At 30.2% G+C, this 16629-nt stretch overlaps 3 protein-coding genes across 4 annotated transcripts; 1 reads left to right on the top strand and 2 right to left on the bottom strand.

The window, feature by feature from the left end:
* The first annotated feature begins 1940 nt into the window (after positions 1 to 1940).
* On the top strand, positions 1941 to 3716 carry LOC110630399 (amino acid transporter AVT1I). The gene is made up of 3 exons (XM_021777882.2): positions 1941 to 2154; positions 2452 to 3059; positions 3136 to 3716. Exons 1-3 carry the CDS (start codon positions 2079 to 2081, stop codon positions 3667 to 3669), a joined length of 1218 nt encoding a protein of 405 aa, XP_021633574.1. The 5' UTR covers positions 1941 to 2078; the 3' UTR covers positions 3670 to 3716.
* A 317-nt stretch (positions 3717 to 4033) lies between these two features.
* LOC110629311 (nicotianamine aminotransferase 1) lies at positions 4034 to 6802 on the bottom strand. The gene is made up of 7 exons (XM_043949384.1): positions 6793 to 6802; positions 5442 to 5812; positions 5134 to 5352; positions 4909 to 4968; positions 4653 to 4808; positions 4451 to 4544; positions 4034 to 4155 (listed from the first exon to the last, which is right to left on the bottom strand). The coding sequence occupies exons 1-7, from the start codon at positions 6800 to 6802 to the stop codon at positions 4034 to 4036; spliced, it is 1032 nt and encodes a 343-aa protein (XP_043805319.1).
* LOC110629029 (probable aminotransferase TAT2) lies at positions 6700 to 10428 on the bottom strand. Of its 2 annotated transcripts, none has more exons than XM_021775867.2 (7): positions 10074 to 10428; positions 8669 to 9008; positions 8302 to 8520; positions 8085 to 8144; positions 7696 to 7851; positions 7517 to 7610; positions 6700 to 7290 (listed from the first exon to the last, which is right to left on the bottom strand). In XM_021775867.2, exons 1-7 carry the CDS (start codon positions 10343 to 10345, stop codon positions 7172 to 7174), a joined length of 1260 nt encoding a protein of 419 aa, XP_021631559.1. In that variant the 5' UTR covers positions 10346 to 10428; the 3' UTR covers positions 6700 to 7171. The 2 variants fall into 2 exon arrangements, with proteins under 2 accessions (XP_021631559.1, XP_021631560.1); XM_021775868.2 differs by having other exon boundaries at positions 6700 to 7295.
* Positions 10429 to 16629: the final 6201 nt, after the last annotated feature.

A 16629-nucleotide genomic window follows, 5' to 3' on the forward strand; every position in this document is an offset into this window, starting at 1 on the left:
AGACTCGCCCTCTCCTAAACAGATCAAGTCTTCACATAAAGTTACCGTTAGCGAATCGATCCAACAGATATTCATTGTACCTATAATCGTGGGATCCTCTATCCACTAGTCGGTGCCAGTTAGATTTTCAGGAGATGTGATAACCAAATATATTTTCTTACAGTATAAAAAACATATGAATACAAAAATTAAGATACGCATTCTTATACTACTCTTGAGTTCAAAATATTTCATTACACTCGCTCTTTTCTTCCGTTTACTGACTTAAGCGTTGAAATGGCTATCATAAGCGCCAATCATCTCTTTTTTTTTTCTTACAGATAGACTAATCATTATACAACACATTTCACTCACATCAATACTTAATATAATTGAAGACTTAAAACAATAAATTTTATTTTGTATTTTTTAATATATCATTCATTTATGTTTCTATATTACTAAATTATTTTTAAAATTAATAATTTTTTAAAACATATTAAATATTCGCATATTAATTAAGAAATTAATACAAACTTTAATTTTACAAAGGAAATAGCTTATAATTCTAGGAAAATAAAAAAAATAAAATAAACACATCTTTTATTAGATAGAGGTAATAAGTATATATTATAAGAACAAAAAAGGAAATATTTTAAAATTAAAAAAATAAAAATATATAAAAAAAATTATTACAATTACATATAAAATTTAAATAATAAGTAGATATAATAAATAAAAATAACGTTGCAAAGTACATTAGAAAAAACTAATATTGATAAGTCTCAGTTGACAATAATAGCATTACATACTAATAGATAGAAACTTTTTTGCATGCCTATCTACATTTCAAAAAAAAGGTAAGAGCTTGCTACGAAATACACATATACTATAATAATAATAATAATAATAATTAAAATGTGACCCTTGAGTTTGTTAATATTTAAAATAAAAATTTAAGAATTAATATAAATATTATAATTGCAAAAAAAAATTAAATTTGAAATCAATAAATATAAATTATTAAAAATATAACATATCAAATATTGTCTTCTTTTTTTTCATATGGTAAAGATTTAATTGAAAGCTTTATAATTTTAAAAAACAAATTTAATATTAATAATTAAGAACTTGATTATCAGTAAATCATTTTTAACTTCTTGAATTTACAACAACAGTTTTTTAATCAATCATTAAAGATTTAATTTTGAAGAAAGTTCTTGAATTTTTAAATGAATTAATTTTTTTCATGCTTAAATAATAAAAAATGAGAGACGAAAAAGTATTAAACCTAAAGAAAAAGAGACTAAGCAACCAAAGTGCATATTTTTCTTGTTTTTTAACATGTAAAACAAGAAAAACTAAAAATGTAAATACCATCTTATGATTGGTGGGCATCAGAAGGCTAAACAACCCAGACCAACTCACTTTATAATTTGGTTGACCCGAAAATCCAATTCGGATCATTATGAAATTTCTTAATATGTTTTATTAATCCATTTAATAAATTGATTTTGAATTGAATTCACTTTTTCACACGACCTTAATCTAAATTATTTAATAATTTTATACTATTTATTATATAAAATTTTAATTTTTCATAATGGTTTATTAGGATTTCGAACGGTTCCACTTCGTCTCATATGCGTAATCTTTTTTTGCAGATTCATTGGCACACAGTTTTTCGGACTCAAAATGAACTTTAATACCAATCGAAAGAGTCTCTTATTTAGTAGTTTGTGTTATCTATTATATATAATTTTTATTTTTCGTATGAAAAATAGCTAAATCTCACATATTTATCATTATTCACGCTCTAAATATCAAAAAATTATTATTATTATTATTATTATTTATAAAAAAATTATTTAATATAACCCTTATATATATGGCGGAAAATATTTAATTTAACTTTTATTATTTAAAATTAAAATGTCACCATTTAAAAGTTTATTTAATATAACAGTTGTATGTACTTGGCTTTCCATATCGATCGTTGCCATCAATATCCAGGTATATACGTCAGTGTTAAGAGTCCATTGCAACCAACGCTAGCTATACATATTTCCTTCCTTCTTGCTCATTTCCCATTCTGATTAATGGCCATTACACCTGATGAACAGAAACAAGTAAGCTTCCTTAAGACCTGCGTTAATGGCATAAACGCCCTTTCAGGTACCCATATAATCGTCATTTCGCTTTCTGCCCTTGAAGTTTTTTCTTGGGTTCATAATTTTATGTATGATCCTCTTGAAATGAATGGATGTACGAGCTCATTAAGATGGGATGGATTATTGTGTTTTCTTTCTTGGAAAGAAAATGCTAGAGAAATCTATGCATTTTTCAGGGAAATAATTAATTTTTCTTGAATATGACGGGACTATGTATGGCATTTATTTTTAACTTTTCTTTTATTAAAAATCATTTTTTTAATCAAACCAATTGATTAATGGAATCATTTGACTGTCTCAGGGATTGGGATACTATCAATTCCATATGCACTCTCATCAGGAGGCTGGTTAAGCTTGATCCTCCTCTTTCTTATTGCAACTGCAGCTTATTTCACAAGTCTTCTGATTCGGCGATGTCTGGATACAAATCCTCACATCAGAAGTTACTCCGACATAGCTGCTCATGCCTTTGGTTCCAAAGGAAGAGTAGTTGCTTCTGTTTTCACCTCTTTAGAGCTATATCTTGTTGCTACAGGCTTATTGATAATGGAAGAGGACAATTTACATAAGCTCTCACCACACTTTGTATTGAAACTTGGAAGCCTCACTCTAGATGGGAGGCATTCTTTTGTTATTCTTGCAGGCCTCATAATATGGCCTTCTATGTGGCTAAGTGATTTGGGTGTCATGTCATATGTGTCAGCTACTGGGATTCTATCTTCTGTTATTATAGTTGTTTGTGTTTTTTGTGCTGGTGTAAGTGGAGGGGCAGGATTTCATGGCAAAGGAAGGCTTATTAATATGCAGGGAATGCCTACTGCACTCAGTTTGTACACTTTCTGTTATGGTGCTCATGCGATGTTCCCTGCTATTTACAATTCAATGAGAAAGAAAGACCAGTTTTCAATGGTGAGTTAGCTAGTTGATTCAATTTTTTGTATAAACAACAAAACTTTACAAAATTATTATTGATTTTCTTTTGCAGGTGTTGCTTATAAGTTTTATACTATGTACCATCAACTACTTTTGCATGGCCCTAGTGGGTTACCTCATATATGGCCAGAATGTGCAATCTCAGGTGACACTGAATCTGCCTGTACAAGAGGCTAGTGCCAAGATAGCAATATACACCATATTGGCAGGTCCTGTTGCCAAATATGCTTTAACAATAACACCAATTGCCACTGCAATTGAAAGTTGTTTGCCGCCCAAGTATCAAGATTCTAAACCAATTAGTATTATAATCAGAACATCTTTGCTAATTAGCACAGTGCTTTTGGCTTTGTTATTTCCATCTTTTCAGTCTGTGACAGCCCTGAGTGGAGCAGTGTTGGTTGTGTCCGTCTCATTCCTGCTCCCTTGCATCTGCTACTTGAAGATTTTTCAAGTGTATCGGAACTGGGGAGTTGAGCTGGCAGGTATACTCATCATAATTTTAATGGCAATTTTAGTTGGAACTTTGGGAACATATTCATCTATTGCTCAGGCTATAAAGCATACTGATATTAGTGGTGTTTAAGCTTAAGAGGAGCACATTTGATTGGTGTTTAAGCTTTAATTTTTCTGTACAAAAAGGTAAACCTTTAAAACTATCAGTAGTTTTGCTTCATGAAAGAGATCCTCACGAATTCATTTCGAAGATGTTTTGTTGTCTGAACGAATGATGTCTAAGAGGGGAGTGGATTCAATCATACTAGTTCTTTCATCTCTTGCTTCAAGTCTTGAAACATCTTGACTATACACTCTACGTATGTGTTAATGTAGTAAATGTATGCACCATGAAAGCACAAAAATAATTTCAATTTGTGCTGAAAAACAAGGGATTACAGAGGTATGCAGATCAATATTCAAAGGACAATTAATTAGCTAGTACTAACAAAAATCTATGCATTATTCTTGGCATTCCTCTGGCAGAACGTTTTTATCCTCTCAAGCCCTTGTTCAAGTTGTTCTGGTTCCATAGCAAATGATATGCGCAGCCAATTTTTGAGTCCCACTGCTACTCCTGCATCAGTTGTTTTACCATTAATCAACCCAGAGTCTGTCTAATATTACAGTTTGAACTGCTAGTGGGAAAAATAATACCTGAAATATACTATTTATATTAAAAATGACTTTTAAATTAGATTTGACATGCTTTAGTTTTGGCTCCATCTCAATTATTAGCCTTTTTTTTCCTCAATTGTAGATGAGGGATTGTCCCTCTTTACTTCTCTTTCTTTTATATTTCACAGTCACAAAACTCCAAAACAAAAATTAAGACAATATTGAATAAGTTCAGAAATATTTTGTCCTTTTACCTGGTAGGACAATAACAGATTCCTCTTTGGCTAGCTTGAGACAGAAATCCATGTCATCAATAATGTCTTGAAGCAAAGAGAGGTTTAGTTTTACCTGTAATGAATAATATGTTTCTCTGATGATAGAGTCATCTTATTTAGCTATAATTCTTAGTTTCTGAGGCAGATGAATCTCATGATCTTTACTGTTCATAGTCCTTACCATAATAAACATGGATCCATCTGGTTTGTGTGGACAAGAAATACAAGGGATCTCCTTAATCCTTTCATAACATATATCTGCTGCTTCACTTGTGATATTAATAATTTTCAAGAAGAATTCTTCTTTTGTTCTCTCCAGGATTTCTGGAATTGCTGCCTGTTAGACAAAAATGAGAACACATCAACATATAAAGAGCTAGAAGCTAAGTTAGCTTTTCCCCAAAATAAGCACAAATATAAAAATCCTGGCCTGATACCTGAATGAAAGTTGTAGTTGCAGTGCAGAAGCTGAGATAGCTCTTAATGCTCTTGATAATCTATTAAGCAAGAATGCATATAATAAAAAAAAAATAGTAATAATTGCAAAACTTTATGCTTGGGAAATAACCAAAACTGGAATTTAATTAGAAGGCAAGGTTTTGTTAGAAGCCAAAAATAACAAAAATAGCTATGCTGAAACAGATGAAGAAATGGAAACAGACCCCACATTCCTCAAAGACACCATCAGGATCACATGCTGCAATCCAGCCAATCCGCCAACCAGGAAGTATCCATCTTTTGGATAAAGATCCCAGAGTAAGAACAGGCACAATGGATCCAAATTTGCCCATGGGCACAAATGGGTTACTTCCAAACGCTATGTGATTATAAACCTCATCAGCAATCACTAATATCCCAAGTTTTCTTGAAGTCTCTGCAATCTAATCACCATCAAATGGAAGCCAAAAGTGACAACCTTTACATTTAAATTGATCATTTTATCATAATATTCACACTAATTAAGGCACACCTTTTTCAAATGATGGTATGTGAAGACATTTCCAAAAGGATTTCCAGGGTTGATGATAACCATAGCAACAGTATTCTCATCTGCAATTGCTTCAACAGATTCAATATCAACCTCCCAACCTTTTTCTGGTATAAGATCAAAATGGCGCACTTCAAGCTTGCTGAAACGTGAAAAGGCTTCATAAGTTGGGTAGCCTGGTCTAGGAAGCAGAATGTTAGCACCAGGACGAGCAAGCACTGATACGACGACTTCTATAGCTTGTGTGCAACCTACTGTAAGATAAATATCATCTGCAGATAAATGGTATGGAAGGTCTCGAGAGATGCTCTGCAATAGCCCTATAAAATTAAATCGACACAAACAAACAGCTTCTCAAATGGAGCTGAAGGTTGAAACTCTGATAGGCCAATTTATGCCAAAAGAAACTAGTAGGTTATTAGGTGAGATTCCATATCATGTGTATATTTTTCATCGCCCTTTTAATGAGATGGTGTATGTTATCCATTTTGTCATCTTACAAATGCTATTGGGAAGAGTAGTTAGGGCGGAACGAAAGTCTATAACATTCGCTTATTTTTTAAAAATAACTTGTATTTTGAAAAATATTTTTTAATAAAATAATTTATTTTTTATTATTTAATTTTAATTTAAAAAATAAAATTTATTAATAAATTTCTATATAAAAATTTAATAAAAATATTAAAATGTGAAAAATAATTTTTTTTATAAAAAAAATATTTTATTGATTAAATTTTTTAAATATTTTAAACGTCATACTATATGAAAAATATATTTTAAAAAAATATATTTTATAAAACAAACAAAGTCTAATATATACATATAAACAAAGCCTAATAAAAAAAATTTTTTAAAAATAATATTACCCATATAAAAGCACTTTTAATTTTTTTTTTTATCTTTACACTGATACTACAGTGTATAAGTCTTGCCAAATAAATAAACAGAAAAATGGTTTGAGGAATTTATATGTAATATTTTCTTTTACAGATGATAGATTTTATATAAATAAATTAAAGATGGGGACAGAAACATAACAATCAATATAATGTCAAAATTATTCACATTCCATCCAGAGGAGTCTTAAAAAATATTTGTCGAAAATGAATAATAATTAAAATTTTATTATTAAAATATAATTAAGTTTAGTTTTATCATTTTTAATACCTCTTATTATTATATTTAAAGATATATTTTTATCATCACAACTCAAACAACAATATTAAACAAGTCCTTATACCTTCTAAACAGAACAAGAAGTAATATTGCACAGATTCAACACAAGTTGTTGATCTAAGAACTGAGATAATTCAAATGCTTTTGAAGCACATACCCTTTACCATCTCACGCAAACATAAACAAGCCTACTTTAAGTACTCACCTCACATAATATTTGGGTGTAAGGTATTTTACACCAAAGTGCCACTTGATGAAATTTTCTAAGTTTTCAATGATAGATAATCTAAAACAATATTCAATACAAGGATTTTAGACATCTAATGAGATTTTAGTTTCAAGGGTTTAGAGTTTCTTTGAGATACAACGCGAAGTTGTTGATCTCAAGCACCCCTTCTCATTTTAGTTCAGTAAGAAGGGATACATTTATTCGTTGACCAACTGGAGAACATACCATAAAAACACAGTGCAGTTGGAGACTTAGGATCAACGTTATACAGTTGATCCAACAGCTGCTAAATGTCCAGCAGTAATTCTTACTGCTTCTTGGCATGCCTTTCACAGAAAGACTTTATTCTTCCAACACCATCTTCAAGGGCTGAAGGCTCAATGGCAAAACTTATGCGAAGCCAATTCTTCATTCCTACAAACATCCCTGCACTAACATGAATAGCTCTCAGATTTGTTAAAACAAACGACATAACCATGTGTGGAAATTAATTGCAAAAAAGTGCAATATTGAAAAAATAAACAATGAAAGGGCAGAATATAAATAGTTGAATTGTAATATTGAATTGGCGTATAAGCAACTCAATTATTTGTATAAGCCCAGTACTCTCTCTAAATTTAACACCAAACTCTATTTAGCTAACATGTCTTACCAGGTAGAATTATGACTGATTCCTCTTTAGCTAGCTTCAGACAGAAATCCATGTCATCCTTGATATCTTCTAATAATGAAATATTCAGTTTTGCCTGTAATAGGATTTTTTGCTGTTAATAATTATTATCTACGTATAAAAGAAGGAAAAAAGAAACAAATGTAATATGGTTCCCTCACCATTAAAAACATAGAACCTTCTGGTTTCTTTGGACAAGTAATGTATGGGTTGTCCTGCATTCTGTCACAGCATATGTCTGCATCCTCTCTCAGTAAGTTGACAATTTTCATAAAGAAATCCTTCTCCGTATTCTCAAGGATTTCTGGAATTGCAGCCTGATACACAGCCAATATTCATCATGTTTCAAGCTAACATGACAGAAACTTTAAGCCAAAAGGCAAACTTCAAAAGGATTTATCTCAATTATCGTTCATCAATATAGAAGGATAAGGACATATGATATTTCCTTCAATAAATATCTGAAAATTCATATGTTTCCAGATTCTCATGGGACTTGACATTCAAAAGGGAGATGATGACCAGAGGAAAAGCATCATGAATCACAAACCTGAATGAAAGTTGGAGGACCAGAGCAGATGTTGAGACAATTAAGTATAGAATCAACAACCTGAAAACAAACACAAACCAATAAAACAACGAGTCACTAACAAAGAGAGGAACACCATCTATTCTTCTTCTTCATCATCTTTTTTTTTTTTTTCAGTACCAAAAAGCAAAATAAGACTTTGAATCACAGATATGTGCGGAAATAAATCATTGACAACCCCAGTGCTTTTAAGGATTCCATTGGGATCAACAGCAACAATCCAACCAATTCTCCAGCCAGGAACAATCCATCTCTTCGATATAGATCCAAGTGAAAGGATAGGCACAATTGACCCAAAAATTCCCATTCGCACATATGGGGTACTCCCAAATGAGAGATGCCCATATACTTCATCAGCAATCACCATAATTCCAAGCTTTTTAGCTGTCTCTGCAATCTGACATTCAGTAGATCAACTGAGAAAAATTTATATATAAGCCTATATTATAATATACTGTCCTACCAATGCCATTTACCACTGCAATAAATATATAATAACACAAAGGTATATAACCAATGTAACTTCAGAAGTAGTGAGTACCCACTTCTTTTAAATGTCCGTAGCTGTAGACGTTTCCACAAGGATTTCCAGGGTTTATAATAACCATGCCAACAGTGTTCTCATCTGCCAGAGCTTCAACAGCTTCAAGATCAACCTCCCAGCCTTTTTCTGGTAGAAGATCAAAATGGCGAATCTCCAGAGCAGTTTGTTCAGCAACAACTTCATAGTATGGGAAACCTGGTCTTGGAAACAAAATGTTAGCACCAGGTCTGACAAGAGCTCTTACTGTGATTTCAATGGCATGTATGCATCCAAGTGTCACAAAAACATCATCTGGTGATAACTTGTATGGGAGATCACAATTAAGGTGATCTGCAATAGCCCTGTAAGAGTTCAAAACACATCAACTCAGACAAATTAATAAGAAATTGTCAGAAACTGGATAGATTGTTCACATCATGGCATATCTAATATCATTTGCTTTCTCTGCCAATTCACTAAAGAAAGCCTGATTGTTCAACCCCTTGCAGCCTGCTTCCCTCTTCCTCTCCCTTTAGTCAGGGGAGAAAAAACAAAATTGGAATACATTGAACTGTTTACCTTTTAAAAAAGATGGCTTTTATTTATTTTTTTTCAAATATTTCCTTGCCTCGTTCAACAATTACTATAATCTTTTTTTCCATGAATGATGATACAGTAAAGTTCCTAACAAACAAACAGTTTTAATTTTTATGCAAACCATTCTTCAAGTTGGAAATTGCACTTCCATTGACAATCTTAAATCTGTTTATTTTGATTCAAGGACTTAAGAAGTCAAAAAAATAATCAAGAAAATGGGCTGCCCACTAATCATATGTGGTCAACTTATTAATTCAACCACTTGCAAGATAAATAGTTATATGAATGACATACACTAATCAATGTTTCCACTATTATACATTCCCACCATCACTCAGGCTGTTGAGGCTTTATCAATGTCAACATAAAACAGAAATATGATAAGCGGTGGAAAAGTATAATAATTAATGATTAATTAAAAAGTTAAAAATATATAATAAATACAGAATTTTGGACAATCATGAAGAAGTGACTGTTCTCATCTTTATAAATCAGAAAACAGACATAAATAAAGCCAATGAAAGGTATCTTTAAAGAGAGAAAAAAAAAATGAACAGCCATCAATACAATATAAAATATTAGTAATATCAAAGAGTATAAACTAGAGAGAAATCGAATACGCAACTCAAACGTCAACATGCTAACAAAACCCACACCCAGAAACAAATATGATAAAAAAGGAGGAGCAGAAGAAGAAGCTATGATGATTCAAGGGAAGAGGAGAGAGCTCCAGGCACCACGAAACAAGAGGTATTGGAGTATTATTGGAGTATTACGAGTCATCAGTTGAAACTTATCGAGGAAAAGGATTAAAAAAGAAACAATAATACCTCCTGGCAGGAAGAATACCATATTTTGGAGCATAACAATTGTATTTGGCGGATTTTAAGGCGTCGACGATGGCATCTTCAGCAACAGAAGTAGTACGAAAGCATGGGAAGGTAGAAGGATCGCCGTTACCGAGAGGAATAAGTGGTCTTTGGTCTTGTTTGTTGAGATTCGCCATTAAAGCATCTAGAGCTCCACGCACTGTCATATATTTCGCAGAAGTGTTGAGGATCTTGTTGGATTGAAAACCCCATTTCTTTGATCCGTTCTCCATATCCTTTCCTGGCCTCAACCTTCTCTGTCTACTGGAGTATCTGTGCAGTGGGTGTGTGTTTTTTTAACTGCAAAGGTATGTATTACATGCTTCTTCACAAGTGATATGGTTTATTTACAGGAAAAGTTACGGTTTAATCCTTAAAAAATATATTAATCCGTCAATTAATTTTTAAAAATATTCTAAAATATTTATAATATTTTAAAATATTTATTAATTATTTTCTTAAAATAGTTATAATATTTTAAAATATTTATTCATTATTTACTTTATATTGAAAATATTTTAAATTTTAATAATTTTTTTGAAATATTTAATAATTAAAATTAATTATAGACTAATTAATAATTTTTTTATAAAATTAAAATATTTATTAATAAATCTTTAAATAATAAAAATTAAATAGTAAAATATTTAATAAAAAATTAATTAATATATTATTAAAATATTAAAAATATTTTAATATATTTTTTAAAATTGATAAATTAATTAATAAGATTTTTCATATTATATAAATTAAATAATATTTTTTATTTATATTTGTGATAAAATAATTACTAATATTTTTTAAATTTTAAAAAGTTTATTAATTAATTTTTTTATTAATTTTAATTATTAAAATAAATTTTTATAAAAATTAAATAATAACTAATAAATTTTTACCTATCATATAAATTAAATAATAAAAAGACTCATTAGTATATTTTTTTAAATTTTATTGATATTTTAATTTTTTTTAAATTAAAAATTTAACTAATAATTTTTTATAATATAAAAATTTAACTAATAATTTTTTATAATATAAAAATTAAATAATAATCTTTTTATATTATTGCACCAATTTTTTTTAGAATGAAATATATATGGAATTTCGAATTAAATATAGTATTTATCTCTTTTTTAATTTTAAATAAGCTTCCGAAAGAGTATAATTGATTCATGATTTATCTTTTATTTTTTATTTTAAAAATATAATAATTAATTAATAAACTTTTATAGTGTAAAAATTAAATAATAAGACAGACTAAAATTTGATTGAACGTTAAAATCTTTGCAAAATAAAATATTTAACTAATAAGCTTCTAAAAGGATTAAACCGTAACTTTTAATTTTTTATTTAATATATATTATGTTTCACTAAAAATATATATATTAATATATATCTTCATAGACCGGCGCTATTCAATTCAAATGACAAAAAACATATAGAGAATTCAATTAATTTAAAATTTTAATTTTAATTTTTATTTATTTCAATTCGGTTCAAGTTTTAATTTCAAAAATTTTAATTATTTCAATTTAATTCAGTTTCATCATAAAAAAATCAAACCGAACCAATAATAATATAAAGGGATAATATCATATTAAAATTAAAATCTTTCAATTAAATTTTAAATTACTAAAAATAAAGTATAAAAAGTAAAAAATTTATTAAAAATTCAAATTGAACAAATTGAATTGAATCAAATTGAATCAGACCGATTTGATTCGATTCGATTTTTAACTAAAATCAATTTGATTTGATTTTTATAAATATAAAATTTTTATTTTTTAATTTATTCATTTCGATTCGATTTTAAACCTAACCGCTCACCCCTATATATTTTATATATATTTTATGTTGGTTAGTCGATCTAAGTCCACCATTATCCTCAGATTTGAATAAAGTCCCTACTGGATCTGGTTGGGGCTGATTGAGCTTCTAACCCGATTGAAATCACTCTTCATCAATTAAATTTGAGGAAAATTCCTATCAGATTTCTAAATTTCTACTATACTTCTATATTTAAAAATTATTTAATAAAATATTGTTATATTTTACAAAATAAAATTTTTTAATCATTCTGTTTAAATAATTGTTTATTATTTAATCACTTTAATCTTAAATATTTATATTATTTAATTAAGAATAAAACAAGTTTAATACAATGGTTAATTTGAGCTGCTAAACTTTATTTATTTATTAATATGTTTTGGAAAATTAAAAGCAAAAATAAGGGAGTGGATATATGGTTCAAAGTTGGCCCATGCTTAAGAAATATTGGGCCAATTTCAAAATAAAAAGAAAATATTGGGCCATGTGGATTGGAATTTCCATTTTCATGCACTAGGACTGCAAATATGCATTTTATTTTTTGCGCCTCATAATATTTTTTTTAATTAAATTACTAAGCATTAACCTTTATTTGAACATTATTTTTTGTTCATATAAAGAGAAAATTACTTTTTTATATAAATTAATCAATACAATTAAAATAATAATTTTTATTTAATATTTTTCAATATACCAGTAAATCTTTTATATTATTAAATTATTCTCAGAACTAATAATTTTAAGTTTAATATATATTAAATAGTATATTGGTAAGTTGATAAATAAATTATTATCTAAAAAAGTAATATATAATTTAAATTATATAGCTTTGAGTATTTTTTTTATTTATAATATTTGAATTTATATCTTTTTATTTAATTATTATAAGACTCTAAATAATAATAAAATATTAATCAATTTCTTTAAATATTTACTTATTTAATTATAAAATTTTAAAGAAATAAAATAACTATTATAACACTCACAGACTTAATCTGATAATAAATATATCTAAATAAATTTAATAGTTCTCATATTTTACTCGTCAATTTTAAATCTCTAATTTTCATAACATTCGAAAATATTTTCTTTTAAACCAATGGAGGCTTCCTATGGAGTGAAGTTTTTTATTTTTTAACATGCAACCAACTGTTGCATTAAAAGACTCAATAGTTACAACATGAAAGACATAATTTAAAGAATAAATTACACATCAAAACTCATCCCAAAGTAAAATAGATAGCAGCGAATCTAAAAAAAACAAATCAATTAAAATTCAGTACAACTAAATTGGAATTCTATAACACCAAATTCGGAAGACATCCGAGCATCTAGCAACCCTATTTGCTAATATACTTTTTTAAGTTTTCAACGTCACTGAGAATAATGAAACACCCAACACAAATTCAGATGCTCAAATTCTCATTCAAGATGATTATACATGTCAAGTAATTCAGTAAGATAATAAAATCTAGCCGCAAAATTTATAAACTACAAGCTAGAAATAATTGTACTGCTCTAAAACTACCAATTCACAAATAACTAAAGGCTACGTAAACTCATATCAAATTTTTAAATAAAAAAAAAAATCGATCCATAATATTTTTAATATATAATAGTCATAGAACCGATTGAAGAAGTCACTCCGATCTCCAACACCGAGATATCACCCACTATAATTTTGCAATAAAAAAACGAATATTACTAAAATAAAAATATAAAATTCAAATAATCGCTCACTAAATCAATAAAAACCGCATCAATTACATAAACAAACTCCAGATCCTATATACATCCACTCTTTATAATAAATAAAATAAAAATTATTATTCACAAAAAGACACAATCAGAAATTCACAAAAAAGAAAAAAGCAATAAAATCCCAACGACAACAATCACAACATTTGCCTTCGACCTTTCTTGGCCTTCAAAGAAAACCCTAAATCTCGTGAGCTATAGAGGTGAAACTTAATGAGGCTAGAGGAGCCCACCAAAATATATATGTAAATAATAATACAATCATTTTTTATTGTCATTTTTCATAATAATTAATTTATTTAAATTATAATAAAATATTATTTAAAAATTAACCTTTATATCGTAATTACTCAAATATCAATCTCTCGTTTTCCGTCAACCTGCCACTAAGAAAAGTGAGAGAAATAAATAGTAAAATAAAATTTAAAAAATTATAGAAAAAAATGGGTACTTGTATCCAGTAGAGATAAGGATAAAAATAATTAATTAATACTCTTACTCTTTTAAAAGCTATAGAAAAATTTAGACAAACTCATTAAAAAAGTGTACAAGCGGAGCAATGATTGTGAATTCAATTTGTAAATATAAATTACTATTAATATTATTTACTATATCATATTAATTTAGTTAATAAATATTTTTATTCAGTGACTATTTTTAATTTAAAACAAAAATGTATATTTTCTCATTATTCTCTTTTACCAACTCAATAAAATAGATTAAATTTTATATTTATAAACTTAGCATGATAGTAAGTGCATATGAGTAAATTTGAAAAATTTTGGGTTCTACTCTCCCAATTTTTAATCTCTATTTCAAAAAAAAAAAACAATTAAATTTAATGATTACTTAAGTTCAGACGTTTGGGCCTACTACAGTCTAAGTAAAAAAAGACTCGACTGACCTAATGTGGGCCCAAAATGTAATAAAAGGACAGCTCCAAATCAATTTAGACCTGATACTGTGGATTGGATAAGACTCGAACGGGCTCGAAATAATTTGGCCCGAACAACCGTCAGCCTCCGTATAAAGATAAAACCCGCAATAATAGGAATCGTGTCTAAATAGCATCAGAAGAAATTAAATCGCCATCTGACGAGAGTAAGAATACAATACACATGTACAAGCTGCTCGCATGAATGTAATAGACGAGTACAGGTGTAGGACGATGATAACACGCCCAAAAAAGACAAGAGGGAATGGAAAAAAAAGGAAGGAAAAAAGAAAATAGAAACTAAACTTACTAAAATTCACTTAATCTCAGACCCATTCTCGAATCTCAAACATCAAATGGTGTTGTCTATGGGAACGAAGGGATCTTAACATCACATGAGTTCTCATTCAACCAATGAGATTCAGATGGCTAATCCTGGCAAAACCCACATAGGAATCACTTAAAATGACCTGAGCTTGACACAAGAGAGCCCATTATTCTCATTCTCCAGTCTGCTAACTTCAGTAAACCTGTCACCTACATTGCTAAACCACTCACCGAGCTCAACTGTAGCCATGCCCCATACCCCATTGTTAGACAAAGAACTCCAAAATATGCCTTACAACTACAAAATAGTGCCAACTGGCCAAGTCAGATGTTACAACACAGTGGACTTAACACCCCGCCAAGTAGGCCACTTATGGTGGATGGGCTCAACCACAGCGAGCCCCAACACACTTTGAACTATCAAGACTCCCAATAGAGTAGCAGAAGGATGGGAGAAGGAGATGGGGAAATAAGCCAAAGAAATGAACTAATAGCCTGACTTAGGAGCAGGATAGCAAGGGAACTCGTAGAAAATGGTGGGGTAGAAAGTTGTTCATCCGAACCTCCATAAAGGTTTGAAAGTGAAAAACTGGAAGGAGGCCGTTACTGCCTAGAGAAGAGGCTCAGAAGGGATGATACAGAGGATGATCAAAAGTTAAAGAGGCTAAAAGAGCAGGTGTTGATGGAACTCGAGGCCAAAGACAATAACGGTCCCATGTTGCTAACCTCATCGCCATTCATCAAATGGATCCAGCAGGAGACCATACTAAAGAAGTTTATGTTGCCGACGTTGGCTGCATATGATGGGACAGGAAATCCCTGAGATCACATGCTAAACTATAAGACCTTTATGGAACTTCAAACCCACTTCGACACCCAGATGTGCAAAGTCCTCCCAACAACCATGACAGGACCAGCTCAGGCTTGGTTCAATAGCCTAGAATCAGGAAGTATCAGGAACTTCGTCGACCTGGGTATTCATTAGCAGGTTTATTGCCGGAGTCCTTGCTGAAAGGAAGACAAGTTACTTAGAAACGATCAAACAGAGGGGGAACGAGTCTCTAAGAAAGTATGTAGCCAGGTTTAACTCGGAGGAGGCTTTGCAGATACTGGAGTTAGATGAGGCAAGAGTAGTAGAGGCCATGCAGAAGGGCATGACCTCCCAAGAGTTCTTTGGATCCTTATGCCGAAAGCTGCCAACTACCATGTGGGAGCTGATGAAAAGGACTGAGAAGTATATAAGGCAAGACAATGCCTTAACCACCAACCAATTCGCATGAGAAGATAAGGAGAAGGGTAAGGGCATTGACGATGGAAGGAGAGACATTCCGGAGAAAAGGCTGGACAGGGGCCTGGAGGCACTGAATAAGCATAGATGGGAGAGAAAAGACCAGCGGCCTTATCAACCCTGCGTTCCAGCAGAAGTTACACCCCTGAATGTATCACGAGCTGAAGTGCTCATGGCAGTCCAGGACAAGGACTACATGCAGTAGCCTAAACCTCTAAAAACTGATATGAAAAGAAGAGACCCATAAAAGTATTGCCAGTATCATAGAACTCTTATGCACGAAACCAACGGCTGCTACCAGTTGATACATGAGATAGAGAGATTGATCAAGAGAGGTCATCTTCAGAACTTTTGGAAGAAAATGGAAGGGCAGAGGCCACAGC

This window comes from Manihot esculenta, chromosome 13 (genome assembly GCF_001659605.2).
Source record: "Manihot esculenta cultivar AM560-2 chromosome 13, M.esculenta_v8, whole genome shotgun sequence".
Classification (NCBI taxonomy): Eukaryota; Viridiplantae; Streptophyta; class Magnoliopsida; order Malpighiales; family Euphorbiaceae; genus Manihot; species Manihot esculenta.

Bases quoted from the DNA above. Each gene is read 5' to 3' on its own strand.
- LOC110630399 (XM_021777882.2), top strand. From the start codon at position 2,079: ATGGCCATTACACCTGATGAACAGAAACAAGTAAGCTTCCTTAAGACC. The intron at 2,155-2,451 runs GTACCCATATAA...TGACTGTCTCAG, and splicing joins TGGCATAAACGCCCTTTCAG to GGATTGGGATACTATCAATT. The intron at 3,060-3,135 runs GTGAGTTAGCTA...TTTCTTTTGCAG, and splicing joins AGAAAGACCAGTTTTCAATG to GTGTTGCTTATAAGTTTTAT.
- LOC110629311 (XM_043949384.1), bottom strand. The intron at 4,545-4,652 runs GTAAGGACTATG...TATTCATTACAG, and splicing joins ATGGATCCATGTTTATTATG to GTAAAACTAAACCTCTCTTT. The intron at 4,156-4,450 runs GTAAAAGGACAA...CAACTGATGCAG, and splicing joins ATCTGTTATTGTCCTACCAG to GAGTAGCAGTGGGACTCAAA.
- LOC110629029 (XM_021775867.2), bottom strand. From the start codon at position 10,345: ATGGAGAACGGATCAAAGAAATGGGGTTTTCAATCCAACAAGATCCTC. The intron at 8,145-8,301 runs GTTGTCAATGAT...GTTTGTTTTCAG, and splicing joins GAATCCTTAAAAGCACTGGG to GTTGTTGATTCTATACTTAA. The intron at 7,611-7,695 runs GTGAGGGAACCA...ATCCTATTACAG, and splicing joins AAGGTTCTATGTTTTTAATG to GCAAAACTGAATATTTCATT.